Raw genomic sequence first — 13,535 nt, 5'->3', positions numbered from 1 at the left:
ATCCACAAAGGCATTCTTTTCCTTAGGCAGCTAGGCCTCACTTGCTTTGCCATAGTCAAGTAAACTAAAAATGAAAAAACGTTTTAATTAAATGTCAAAAACTTTGTAATAACTTTTTATTTTTATCAAACCTGTTTTTCTGAAGTATATAAATTTAAATTATTATAATTTTTACAGTGGATTATAAATATCCTTACAGTGGGTAGTTACAAGAAAATATTTTCTTATTTTCTAAAAGCAAAAATATAAATCTTAATGGCTAAGGCTCCATCAGAATGCACCAAGGGGCGGAGCCTTTGAGGAAAATATGGTTTAAGAACTGCTGATTTAAATGATTTTTCATGACAACATTTATTCATTTAACATCTCATCCAATACGCAAGTATCTCACCTGGTACTCATAAACCCATTTCATTTTAAATTTCTAAGATTAATTTTCATTCATTTAATATTTTTAGCTGGAGCCTCGCATTATATTTCATGATAGTTATTAGAATTTGACTTAAAGGAATTATGGGGAGCATATCTGCTTGTTTACAAACATTCTGTTTACAATGCATCTACTAATTTCATAGTTTTCTTGAATATCGTTCAACGACCACATATGCATAAAAAAAACCTGCGAAGATACCTCACGCTTAAGAATTGTTTATTTTAATTTAAATTTGATATTTTTTAAATTCATTGATTACGATTTTTGATTCATTGATTACGATGCCATTTTGTGATACAGAATATTTCGTATTTTGCTGGGCAGCTATATATACAGAGAGAGAATTAATTTGAGGTTTAACAGATGCAATTCGAATATTTCTTTGACATACACCGTCTGATGGGTTCGGTCTACTCTGTACAGACTGTAAGGCAGTTGTCCAATTGATCAATTGATAAGTCATGTTAAACTAAATTCTAAGAGAACTTTATTTTCTTATAGAAGAACGATAATTCTACATCGATGCATAAAATGTAACATAAAAATGACTCTGCATAAATATCTTTCGATAAAGTCCTCCTCACAGTTTGTCGACTGAAATCCATAGCCTTCAGGGACCGAGGAGCGGAGGTGAATAAAATCTCAGATCTGCTCTGTTGGCCTAGCTTTCCCTTTAACGCATTCAAATTTCGTCTTCATGAACGTTCTTCGTTCATGATATCAGTGGCATAAGGAAGTTAATGTTTTATAGTTGGATGACCCGTGGTTCTTGACCTTAATTAGGTCATAATGAGTCATTCGACCTTTCCACTGTTGTCAAAATGGATGTCAGAAATTAAATCATCCTTCCCATATACCCTTGTGGTATATTAGTTAGCATATTTATCTACCATACTAAAGATCCCGTTCCCGATTCTGCGTAAAGACAGTGTATTTCAAATTATTTCTGGCTATCAAGCTGCTGTATGTCTTTATAATATACACGGCCGCGACGCTATCGAAAAGAAGCTTTTGTATGTCCCCAGTCTATAAAGGGTTGTCACAGACCATTGCATATATTATCAGGTTTTCAATGAATTAGTTTCAGTGAATAATTAACGAACAGTATTTTAATTAGGTCTTTTAAAATCAAGTGAATTCTTTTGTTTCCGCTGTCTTCCTGGGTTCGAAATATTTTGTGATGCTCATCCTTTTTTCTTACAGTTGACTTAGTGACTCTAGACAATTTGTCAGCGGAGGCGATGCTAGAATCCAGCCAACGAGTCGAGAATTTAGTGGAGATCTTCAGGCGCAGGCAAGAGCCTTTAGCTGATCCTGGACCACCAGGAGTACCTCCGGCCATCGTCAAACGAGCCAGTGTCTTCACGCAAGTACTAACTTTATGGATGTAAGTTAAAATTTCTTTTTTCTATTAGATGAAAAGTTGTACATAATACCATTGATTATTTGTCCAAGAATAGAAAAAGCAAATCTCTTTCAATATTGAAAATATTCTAAACTTTTCTTGTTTAATCGTTAAACAAGTTCCTTTTTGCCCAGAAAAATGTTAATAAATCAATTCCGATTTTTATCCAGAAAAATGTCATCAATTCTAATTTTTAAATGTATTGGGAAAAAACCAACCAATTCTTGAGTGATTCAGATCTGCCGAAATACTGTTTTGCCAAAAGTCAAAAGCGCTGTCGGTAAATCGTATCAGTCGGACTGAGCTGTAACTGAGTGACTGAATTCTGGGAATCTAGTTCGCTATCTTAATCTGAATCTGCATGCAAGGAAAGCTAAATCAAGAACGCATGACTTTATCTTAAGTTTGCTTGCTGAGGGAATTAATTTAGTCCAGATCTTCAATAAAGACAAATTTACAATATGTGTTGGTATTATGCACATCCTGCCATCGTTAATTTATAAGCATATTTGTAAATATGGTAATAAGAGAGAAAACTTTATATCTTGAATTCAGTTCTATGTTGTCAAGTCCCTGTGCTTCTTACTTGTTTTGAGCGTTATAGAACAATCAACTTTTATTTTTCTTAAAATTTCGCCTTCCATTATATTATGACCCGATACTTGTGTTAAGATTGCGTGATGAGCTTTCTCTGTTCTAATGAACTATGATAAAGCGGTCTGAATTATATTGAATAGAAATGGTCCAAAGTCAAATGAATTTCGAACTCTCGGTTCAAAGGAATTTTTTGATACTTGTGTTCTTAATCGAGACACCACAATATTGATCTACGCCTGAATTAAAAGAGTTAATTTTGATTAGTTTTTTTGAGAACTTTGCCTTGTCTCAGGGGGTTAGTCAAATGAGCCTTTAAATTTTTTCTTTAATGCGCAGAATTTCAATTATGAAATAATTCTAAAAAACTGTAAATTTATTATTTCAATTAATTTGAATAAATTTATTTATAGACGTGTATTAATATACACATTTCCATTCAATGTCGTCCACTTTTGCGGTGAGGTCTTCATCGCCGCTCTTATGTCGGTCTGCGTGGGGGCTGTGTATTGGAACGTTCGAACTGGACGAGAGCAAGAGCACGTAGATGACAGGTTCGGATTTTATTATGTCATCATGGCCATTGCTGTATGGCCTACTCTTCTGTGTACAATCACCACAGGTAAGACATTTCATCTTGCTGCTTTGTTTACCAAACTATTACTTCTATTATTTGAAAGTAATTTCGGGTTATGTCAAAATGGAAGTTGCTATTTACCTGATTGTAACTTGGATGTAAGTGTCTTGAATGCAGAATACTAAAATGATAGCTATATTTAAGATCTACTTATAAAAAAAAATCGTTAGTTGCCTACCATGAAGTTTACATTGTTTGGACAAAATCCTACAGTGATTAGAGAGGAATATATCAAGATTACGTTTTCTTTCCGTCTTCGGATCGGACGGTCCAAAACTTCTGTTTCATCTTCTTAAATAAACAGTGTTACTGTTGCCTGAGACTCAAATGAGCTTCTATGGAACAGTGAATGACCGCTAGATACTGAATAATAATTAATTTTTTTAATGTTCACATTAAATAGGTTGAGAAATAGCCACATTGCCATATACACACAAATATCTGCATTCTTTGTTGTAATTGTAACAAAAGGTACTACATAGTTAAATTTCTAGCAGTTTGAAACAAATGAAGTTTTTTTAATGCCGGGCGCTTTATTTAATAGCCATTAGCCTTGCACCACTACAAGGGCTAGAAATGGTAGCCATTTCATTATGGAAGCACCTAATATGTGGACATCATCCTTGCCTCCTATAAAGGGATAGATGGTTACAACCATGACTTCTCCAGGATTCGAATCCAGGCCCATTGCTACGGTAGACCGTTCTGTGGATAATAGTAAAATAGTGTACATATTACTGCGAACTTCCCAACTGCAAGTGCTTAATTGCTTTGTGGATAAATGGGACACAGTGTGCAAATTGCTATGGACACACATAATGAGGTGTGCAAACTGCTAAGGACACGAAGTTATGATGTATCGAAGTGAACAAGTGTTTACGTGAACAAGGAACTTAACAAAAGTGTACTTCGAATTAATCAAAAGTTAACTTAGAATCCAGTTTATATGAACATAGAATAGTCTACATAACATCATAAACTTTGGGCTATGGGACTATCAACTACCTGAACTGATGTGACTGGCCTACTCTGTGGATAACTGCAACAATAGTACGGACACACATCATTAAGTGTGTAAAATAAGAACATGAAGCTATGACGCGTTGAAGTAGACGTAGGTTTAGATACTGGATAATATATAAGTTCCACTCTCCACAGCATAGATCCTATCCATGGCAATGTAATGATTAATTGATTGTATATTTTTTTCATATGGATTATTATGTAATAATTATTGTAAAGATAGCATTGTTAACTTAGCATTGCAATTACTATCGTTGATTCAATGAATGCTGCCGGCGGTGGATGGTAGATTCTTTTTCCGTCGCATGGACTTAACTCTGATTTGGTGTAGAACCTTAAGTCAGAGGTCCATGCGACGGCGTTTTGGTCACCAACCACTATACCGGCTGGGCGGTAAACAAACGAAGTTTCATGCGCTCGTTGGAAATTTGAAAACATTGTCAGTTTTGCTACCACAACATTCTTCAGCCTGCTTACGATAAATGAAAATAAACTGGCGTAACGGTAAAAAGTTCTTACTAAAGTTCACAGTTTTGCAATCAGATGTTAATTGGATATCAGCTACGTCACTTCCGGTAACGATGTCAAGAGAATAAAGTAGTCATTTTATCTAATTTATGATGTTATGGTCCACATAAATGAAGTTTAACAACTTTTAATGATTATTTATTTTACTTTTTCAACTTTTAATGACTTATTTAGTTGTCCTGAAGCAATAGACAAAATGTCAATGATTCTTTGAAAAAGGCCAGTTGACATTATCTATCTTAATTTGCAATTTAGTTTTGGATAAATTCAACGTACGTTATTTTATCAAATATACATTTTATACTTTTGGATTTTAATAAAAATTAAAACGCCGAACAGTGCTCAGTCATTCGAATTTGAGTTTTTAAATTATGTTATTGTCCTTTTTCAAAGCAAAATTTTAGTTGTATCTGAAAATTGTATCGAGTGAAAATTCTTAGAGATTACTTTGACAGAATAAATTGCGAAGTTCTGTATTTTCCATTTCAAATGTTTATTCTTTACGTGCACTGAGCTGAAATTATTGAAATTCATCAATAAACATGGGGTTTAAATGAGTGTATTCAGTAGGCATGAAATTTAAAATATCAATAATATTGATTAAATGACGATTTTATTGGCTGAAAATTTCAAGCATTGAACTCAATCATAAAATTCGATCCAGTAATCGATCATAAAAATTATTTTCTGAGAACGTAGTGCTCTGTCTTCCACCAATTCTTTCAGGCTTCATGAGATATTCTCTGGCTTCCTGTAAATAGATTTCCGAAAACATTAAATTTTAAAGTGTTGTTCCTAAAGTAAAAGCGCATATCATCTTTGAAAGTACTGCATTTTCATACAATAAAGGATTAAATGTATTGAATAAGAACATAAAGAACATTCATTTATTTAATGTGAGTATAATTTCGGAATTAATGTACCGAAAATAAATCTCAGTTGAGGCTGTAATGGGGATCAAGTAGAATGCTTGAGAATCAATAAAACATGAATGTCGTAAATTCCCTGATTAATGTATCGAAGGATAAATTATTATAGAACTGAGAATTTCTCTCGGGTATTTTTCTCCTGCATTAGGCACCATCATTCTGCTGTTTTTCAATGAATAAATTCATTATCGTCATCTTTTAAAATAAGAAACTGTGTAATTGTGAAGATGAAATTCTTTCAAACGACATATTTATGGGTATTTAAAACATTCGGAAAAGTACAATGCTTAATAGTGATTTTTATTTACTAGTTAATAAGCCCTAAATTTTTTGAAGGTATTAAGCATAATACCTCTTTAACATATGTGGAGGGATTATATCTACATATGGGAAATTCAATGTATGACCGGTTTATTCAAAATGCGCAAAGGTTATAAATATTGTAATTTATATAATAAACAATTCAAATAAAACATTTCTGTTACAATTTTTTTTTCAAGAGTATTTATTCTTTTCGAAATGTGTTCAGTTAATACTTAATGGAATCGGATTAATGCAGTTAACATGATTACGAATTTTTGAGTGATTTTAGGAACAGTTTATAAGCAAATTTAATTGTTCTATCTCTAAATTTTTTCAATTTATAATGGAAATTTAATAAATCTTTCAAATTTAACAACGGGAACATTAAAACTGTGTTTCTTATTTAAGAAATATTTTTTAACAGTTTATTTGAAATTTCTTTTCCTTTTTAGCGTGGAAAGAAAAAGCTACAGTTGTTCGTGACACAAGAGAAAGACTGTACCACAAGTTCACTTACGTTATCTGTAAAGTGAGTAGCATTTACAAATATAGATACTTTTATTGTTAAACGACATAAATGCGAAATAATTGGTGATTATCTGTAATTTAATGTAAAGTTGGAGCATCTGACTTTCCTATCTGTGCACCCCAATAATTTTTTTATTTCCAAATTTGTCAAAATATTTAAAAATAATTTTATTTATTTTCCTGTTTATACATCAATCGTATGTAGTTTAATGTAAAAATATAAAATTATATCCAAATTTATGTATATCACATCTGTATGTGGCTTTATGCACAGTAAAATTTTTACCCAGGCCTACAAAGGCCAAGCCTAGGAACTTCAGTTCATCCTGTATATTTTCATATGCCTCTGTCCCTGGTATAATAAGAAGGAAAAGGGACACTGGGGCTCTTGAAAGAATACTCCACCTTGTAAACCCAAACTATCTTGGTTTGGCCCTCATTTTAGGAAAAGATCTCTTTCCAAACCTTTGCTTGAACTTTTTGGACAATTTCTTAATTCGCAATAATAATTCACGAACAAGATAAAGAGGTGTAAAGTTCCTGCTCAATGTAAAAATTTCTATAAAATTATTAAAGAACCTTAAATTCCCATTTTGACATTAATAGTGCTTTCAGAAGTGTGCTAACTTCAATTTCTTTCCACAGTGATTTATAAGCTAAGTCTTCACCCTTTCTTTGAATAACTTCATGATACGTCTTAAATTAGTGTGCAACTTTAATTGAGAATTTGTTGCATTTAATGCGAAGTATTACCAGTGGTATGGTTTTTATTAATGTAACTAGTATTTCACCTGCTATGGCGATTTTTAAATAAACAAAGAAATATTTATTTATAAACCTATCACATGCTTAGGTACAGAAGAGGGGTGGGAGATCCACGGACTCCCCCCCCTCCCCGATGCTTTCCCTCAAAATTAGGTGTGGAAGTAGAAATCCAACCTCCTTGATCCTCTGGCAACCATTCTTCCATGAAATACATGGACATTTTTTCACATCAAAACACTCTGCGCATTGACAAAATAACCAAAGCAATAAGTGTAGCAAAAATTAAATATGCAGCAGAATATAATTTGTATTAAAATATGCAAAGGATAAAAATGAAAATAAAGCATAAATCATAATAAATATTTAAGCAAAATAATTTCAGGAACAAAAAGGAAATGACTGAAAACTAAAAATTAGTAAAATAATTTCATCAATAAAACTGAAAATGAAGTATAAATCCTAATAAAAAAAGCATAAATCATTCTGCCTACTAGCAATTTTTTGGTAAGAACAATTTTTTGAGCAGAACCTAACAATGTAAATTTTTTGTCATTATATAGAATAGAAAGTTGTTTCTATAAATTTTGGATTGTGTATAGTTCCTGTCCAAAGTGTAAAGATATTCTTACCTAGATAAAATATATATCAACAAGTAATACTTAAAGTGTTGTTTATTAATAGATAATTTAGTTAAATAATAATATTAAAACAAGAAAATTGTTCTTCTTAATATAATGAAAGGGTTGTAAAGTATTGCCTGAAAACCTCATCATTCAAGATATTTTTATGTTGTCTGTTCGTTAAGTATACAAGCTCTTGATAAAAATGGAATGGAATGGAAGATTGCAATGGAAGACTTGCAGTTGATGCACAGCTCTGAGTAAAAGTTTTCAAATGTAATTTCTATACACGCATGCACATATTTCAACGCTGTAAAAAAAAATGTTTTTTGTTCTTAGTATCACTTTTCCGTTATAAATGTTTCTGAAAAGGATTTCTTCTCAAAATTGCAGCTTTATTTTTCCAAATTTCATTGCGCTTTGCACACATTCATGGGCTTAATCAAGACAACCTGGACCATAGACAGAGATCCTTTCAAATGTTTCCAAAACCTAGTTGTTCCGTTTTTATAAGGAGAAAAAATAAGATTTTAGGCCTGAGGCTTGGATAGTAACCAGGCCCTCCTGGCATTTATGGTTTGCTATTTACACATTCAGAAGATGTCACATGACAACACTGTTCATGACTTTAAAAGATTTGGATCATTATGGAGTTAAGGAGAGGACTCAGAAGAATAAGATTCTGAATCTTAAATAATCTCTAAAGAATAAAAATATAGTTCCGTAGCTTACCGGCATTATATTATATTGGTTTAGGAAGAATTGACAAATAAGGTACTGTTTATCTATGTTCACCACTATAAAGTTCATATGAAATAAATATACTTGTTAAATATATTTCTGTGTTTAAATTTTCTAGAGAAACTTTTCTTCTGTAATCATATTATAGTTTACGTTTTATAATTGATAGTTTTTAGTGTATAATTATAGCAACAGTATTATACACTAGTATAAATATCATATTATGGTGTTTATTTTATAGTTGATAATTCATTTCTATAATAATGATCCAAAATTATTTTTTAAATTTACCTAGTTGAATAGTTTATAAATAAATTCATTTGCAAAACTAAATTTGTTGTGTATTTTTAAATAGTTAAAATAGTTAAATAGTATATTTTTAATTAGTTAAAATTATAATTGTATTGTTTCTAAGCTTAGAAGAACCTCTTATTTCTTATTCATATTATTTCTTTCTTATTTAATCTTATTTCTTTCTTATTTAATCTTATTTCTTCTTTCTTATTTAATCTTATTTCTTTCTTATTTCTTCTTTCTTATTTAATCTTATTTCTTTCTTATTTCTTCTTTCTTATTTAATCTTATTTCTTCTTTCTAACAGTAAATTTTTCTACTGAAAGGATATGATTTAACTGACTTTTCTTGGAATTTATCCAATTTTGTGTGCATCTTTTTTGTAAAGTATTAATTTTTGATATAAAGCATAAAGTATTTATTTTTAATTATATCTTGAAGTGATAATTTCTTGAATAAAGAAAGTATTTAGGCTCAAATTTAATGCTTATTCATGGTGTGAATATGATTCATTTCACTCTGTATTGCCAGAAATCGTGTAATTCATAAAATTTCAAGGTTACTTTGGAAATATCCTACAGTTTTGCTTTACTGAATTATCAAGTAAAATGTACTAAGTAGGATTTAAAGAGTTGAAATATTTTCTTCAAAATTTAAAATTCCCAACTGTACTCATTATTAATGTTTTCATGATCCTTGTTTAAGCATGTTTAAATATTTCATTTATTGACCAAGGATTTCAATATTTAACAGAATGTATTGTGATAATTAGAATTAATTAGAAAATTAAGTTTTTACAGAATATCACAGCTATATAGAATTTTTCCTCGATCAACTACTGTTTAAAAAAGGAAAATTTTGTAAGTCTTGACAAGATCTGTTCCAATAAGCAGTATGGACATACTAGGCTTCAGTTTACCTTCAATCTTTTATAAGACTCTTTTCCCAAAGCATTTACTCACATTCAATAATAAATAAAATATTTGAAATTATTTGCTCTAAAATACACTATTGCAAAAAAATATATTCACCCAGAATGAATTGAAAAACAGTGCTGTATGTGGCCGAGTATTGCCCTGCTCGAAAACAGAGCCTGAACGACCTTCTAAAATAGTACGATAGGCTGAAAATTGTCATCAATGTACCTGCGAGCAGAGTACTTCGCAGTACGACTAATGGTGAACGGCTGTCCCAGCTGATCGCTCTTCAGACTGTCAGAACCTGTGTTCTGGCTGTGTGCCGCTAGGTTGCAAATGATACATTGAACCTCTCACCTCTCAGCATCCAGACACGTATGTAGCAGTCATCAGCATTGAGAAAAAAGCGGGATTCGTCGCTGAAGGTTACATTTCTCCAATCGGACATTGTTCAGCTTCAATGAGAGCAGCAAGTTGCAAGACCATTCTACTTATAATGGAATGCCAATGGCAAGCGTCTTCATGGATGTCGAGATCTAAGCCCAGCGTCACCTAGTCTTCTGCGAATGGTATCTCTGGATATCCCGGGAAATGGAGTTGATTCGACGGTAGCGTAACTGTTGGTGCGGTTGTAGCAGTTCTTCTAATTGCGCGATCGTCTGGCGCATTGGTGGCCCGAGAACGTCCGGATCCACTATGGTGGCTGACTGCCTTCGCTGAACCACTGTTTTCAACAAAGGGCAATGACCATATAGCTTCGACCAATATGCAGGTCGATACCCTTGTTGGACCAACCGGACACTTTTATCCCTATGGTGCTACCACTCTCAAAATCAGACAACTGTTCGTAACGGCGTCGAGTATATCTCAAAGTCATCTTTCATTACAATGTCGTATAACTAAGCTTAAAACGCGGTTGTAAATGCTCGTCTGTCGCCGCACCTATCCTTTTACTTTCTATTAGCTGCGCATTTTAGATGCGCGTTGTATTGCTCCCTAAGGCCAATTGGGACTGCAAGCTTAACCACTTACACAACTTGCTAAACCGCGTTTGCCTGCAGCGTTTCGTAGTGGTGGCTCAAATGTTTCTGGGTGCATAGAAGTTTTTGCAAGAGTGTTAAAATTTAAAGTCATCTACCAGTGATGAGCAACTTCTGTACCTACGAAGGTCAATTTAAATTGCTTTGACGCCATGAGCCAAATATTATGGAATATTTACCAAATATTTAGAACCGTTACCTTATAGATATGAAATAAAATATGCTGTCTTGAAGTAGGAAAATGTATAGTACTTAAATGAAATAAAGCCACTTGTCAGTAATAAATATTACTAACTTATCTGTGGGCCTTACCAAATGCATGGGATTTGTGGATCACCAGCTGGCCATCACTGCCCAAGTCATATTGGTTACTCAAAAGTAAACAAAAATCTGTAAAGATTATTTTTAAAAATGTAATATTTTGTTTTTATTGTGAATAGTTTTTGTCATGTGAAAGAATATTTTTTTTCTTTCTAGTTAACCTACAGTTTAGCTCCTGCAGCTGCGGTAGCGGTAGCATATGCTGTTCCAGCATATTCAATGGCTGGCCTGCAGACAACATCTAGAGTCCGTCCTTTTGGAATTTACATCGCTTATATGATCCTTTATCTTCTTACTCTTCGCATGATGGTCCTCGCTTGCACTTGGGCCTGTTCTTCGCGGCATATCGCCGCCTCTTGGGCTGGATTCATCTTCACCATCCTTGCCATCTCTGCTGGCTACACGGTACACTTCAAAGACTTGTCCTTGGTATTTTCATGGGCACACTGGATGTCACCAGTTCGCTGGGTTTATCAGGAACTCGTCCAGAATGAGTTCAACAATTCGCTTGGTGAAGATTTCCGGTATGCCTGCAGCCATAACCCTGTCGTCCAGCAAGAGAATACAATCTTAATGCGAGCAGAATGTGGCATAGGCACAGATTTAGATGCTTTGAAATTTCGTGGTGCTCAAGAACAGTGGCCTCTGTATCAGCCAATCAGTATCGTTATTGTGTTCCATGCGGTGTGCCTTTTGTTGGGTTTGTTCTTGTTTTTGACTGTTAGTCATTCTAAGAAAAAACGTCTAGAGAAGGAACGTGCCTAAAATATCTGTTTTAGCCAGAGGAACTATTTCTTCAAATAATTTAAATTTTAAATATTTTATTGACCAAGTGGAATATTACCACCATGCAAGTTGTATAACCGTAAGCTGCGCTTTGTTTTTAGACTAATTCAATTGCATTCAAAACTGAGTATATTGATTAATATATTGTTGCAATGCTGTCGCATGAATCAGTATAAATTATTAAAATGTTATAACGCAGTTTTAAAACAAAGAATGTATTTATTACTACAAATGGGACTTGACAGAATTTCATCTCGTGTCATACCGAATTTTCAATTTGTGTATACATTATAATATAGCTCAATGTTAAAGACAATTAAGTGTTCCTATTGAACAGAACATAATGTTACTTAATTTACTTATTTTACAAATAATTTAACAAGAGTTTCCTGATGTTTAACCATTCCTGTTTAAATATTAGTAATTCTCGTGTTGTAAATTTTTTCATATTTAATCTTGCAGCAGCTGCTACTCTACTGTGCCAAAATGTAGCATTTTCTGTAATCATTGTCTATTCACAAGGGGAAATTGGTTTAGTGCTGCCATCTGCTGGCGTAATATTAAGTGATTCTGCATTGTTTATGTGTTATAAAATTTTTTGTAATGTCGTACAGAGAAAAATCAAAAGTACCTCTTTCCCCGTGTGTAAATGCTTGTCCACATGAATGTTTTTATTTAACCAGTTTTATGTATTAATTCGGCTCTGAAGCTGCCAAGTTGTGTAAATAAACGTAATGAATATTTAATTGTTCGTTTGTCTTATTTTTGCCAATTATGGAATTTGTTTTGCAAAATCAATGACAGATTACTTGGGATAAAATGTAATTGGTTTTGAAGGATAAATGCTGTGAAAACGGCACACATTGTGAAAACAGTTTCCGCAAACGTTTTCATAGGCATCAAGTTTTTCAGCTAGTTTTTTAGATGAAATCATCTCTACCCACTCGTCAAGAAAATGATCTCGAATTTCAGGAGGAACTCGACGTTTATATTGGTTAATCACCATCAAATCTAGCAACTGATCAAAAGTCTTAACTCCTAGACCAGTCACCCATTCTTTGCAATAATTTTCTATTTCATAATTGAAATGCACCCATGTGGATTCGGTACTCTTTTGATGTTTCATAAATTTCTGCTTAAACTTTTCCGGGCTTAGTTTAAACCGTCTTAACAATAAATCCTTCACGTGTTCATAGCCTTTAGCTTAATCGGAGGGTTCTCTAGCTATTAACTGGGTTACTTCGTAAGGAAGTAGTCCTAGTAAATGAGATACAAATTCTTCTTTATCAATTTTAGCCCATTCTGCTTGCCTTTCAAACAAGAGCAAATATAGACTGATATCCCCTTTCGGTACTATTCGGTTTCGAGGGCCGTAAAAATATCGCAGCGAAAATGTACGCGCAAAAGCGCCAAATCTAGCAAACGCGCCCATTTAACAGCGCGCCAAATCTAGTGTACGCGCTGATTTCAGATTGCGCAAGTTTATACTAGTTCTATATTTCTTAAGACGCCATTGAAATACTAGTTTAATTTTTAAATTATTTTTTGTTTTTAAATCCTTTTTTGATATCCTATGGATTTCACAATTTGGGAATTGCTCATGACGAAAAGTCGGCAATAGAATTTTGGGTAAAGTGCAGAATCACCCACTGCTTGACGCGTTTTTAAGAA

The 13,535-nt window shown here is 33.0% G+C and overlaps 1 protein-coding gene across 4 annotated transcripts in view; it reads left to right on the top strand.

Moving 5' to 3' along the window:
* Nucleotides 1-12,610, top strand: part of LOC118186480 (ATP-binding cassette sub-family G member 8) — a 156,904-nt gene extending 144,294 nt beyond the window's left edge. For all 4 annotated transcript variants that reach the window (XM_085811035.1, XM_085811034.1, XM_085811036.1 and 1 more), the window contains 4 exons: nt 1,637-1,820; nt 2,846-3,054; nt 6,305-6,381; nt 11,235-12,610. In XM_085811035.1, the coding sequence (XP_085667161.1) occupies nt 1,637-1,820; nt 2,846-3,054; nt 6,305-6,381; nt 11,235-11,843 (1,079 nt within the window). In that variant the 3' untranslated portion in view covers nt 11,844-12,610. The remainder of the gene's footprint in view (nt 1-1,636; nt 1,821-2,845; nt 3,055-6,304; nt 6,382-11,234) is intronic.
* The last annotated feature ends 925 nt before the right edge of the window (nt 12,611-13,535 follow it).

The sequence above is a fragment of the Stegodyphus dumicola genome, chromosome 2 (assembly GCF_044657685.1).
Source record: "Stegodyphus dumicola isolate Sdum_Otavi_A_Nest chromosome 2, ASM4465768v1".
In the NCBI taxonomy this organism is placed as follows: domain Eukaryota; kingdom Metazoa; phylum Arthropoda; class Arachnida; order Araneae; family Eresidae; genus Stegodyphus; species Stegodyphus dumicola.
The sequence above is the reverse complement of the archived record's forward strand: the minus strand, read 5'-3'. Positions and strand labels throughout refer to the sequence as shown.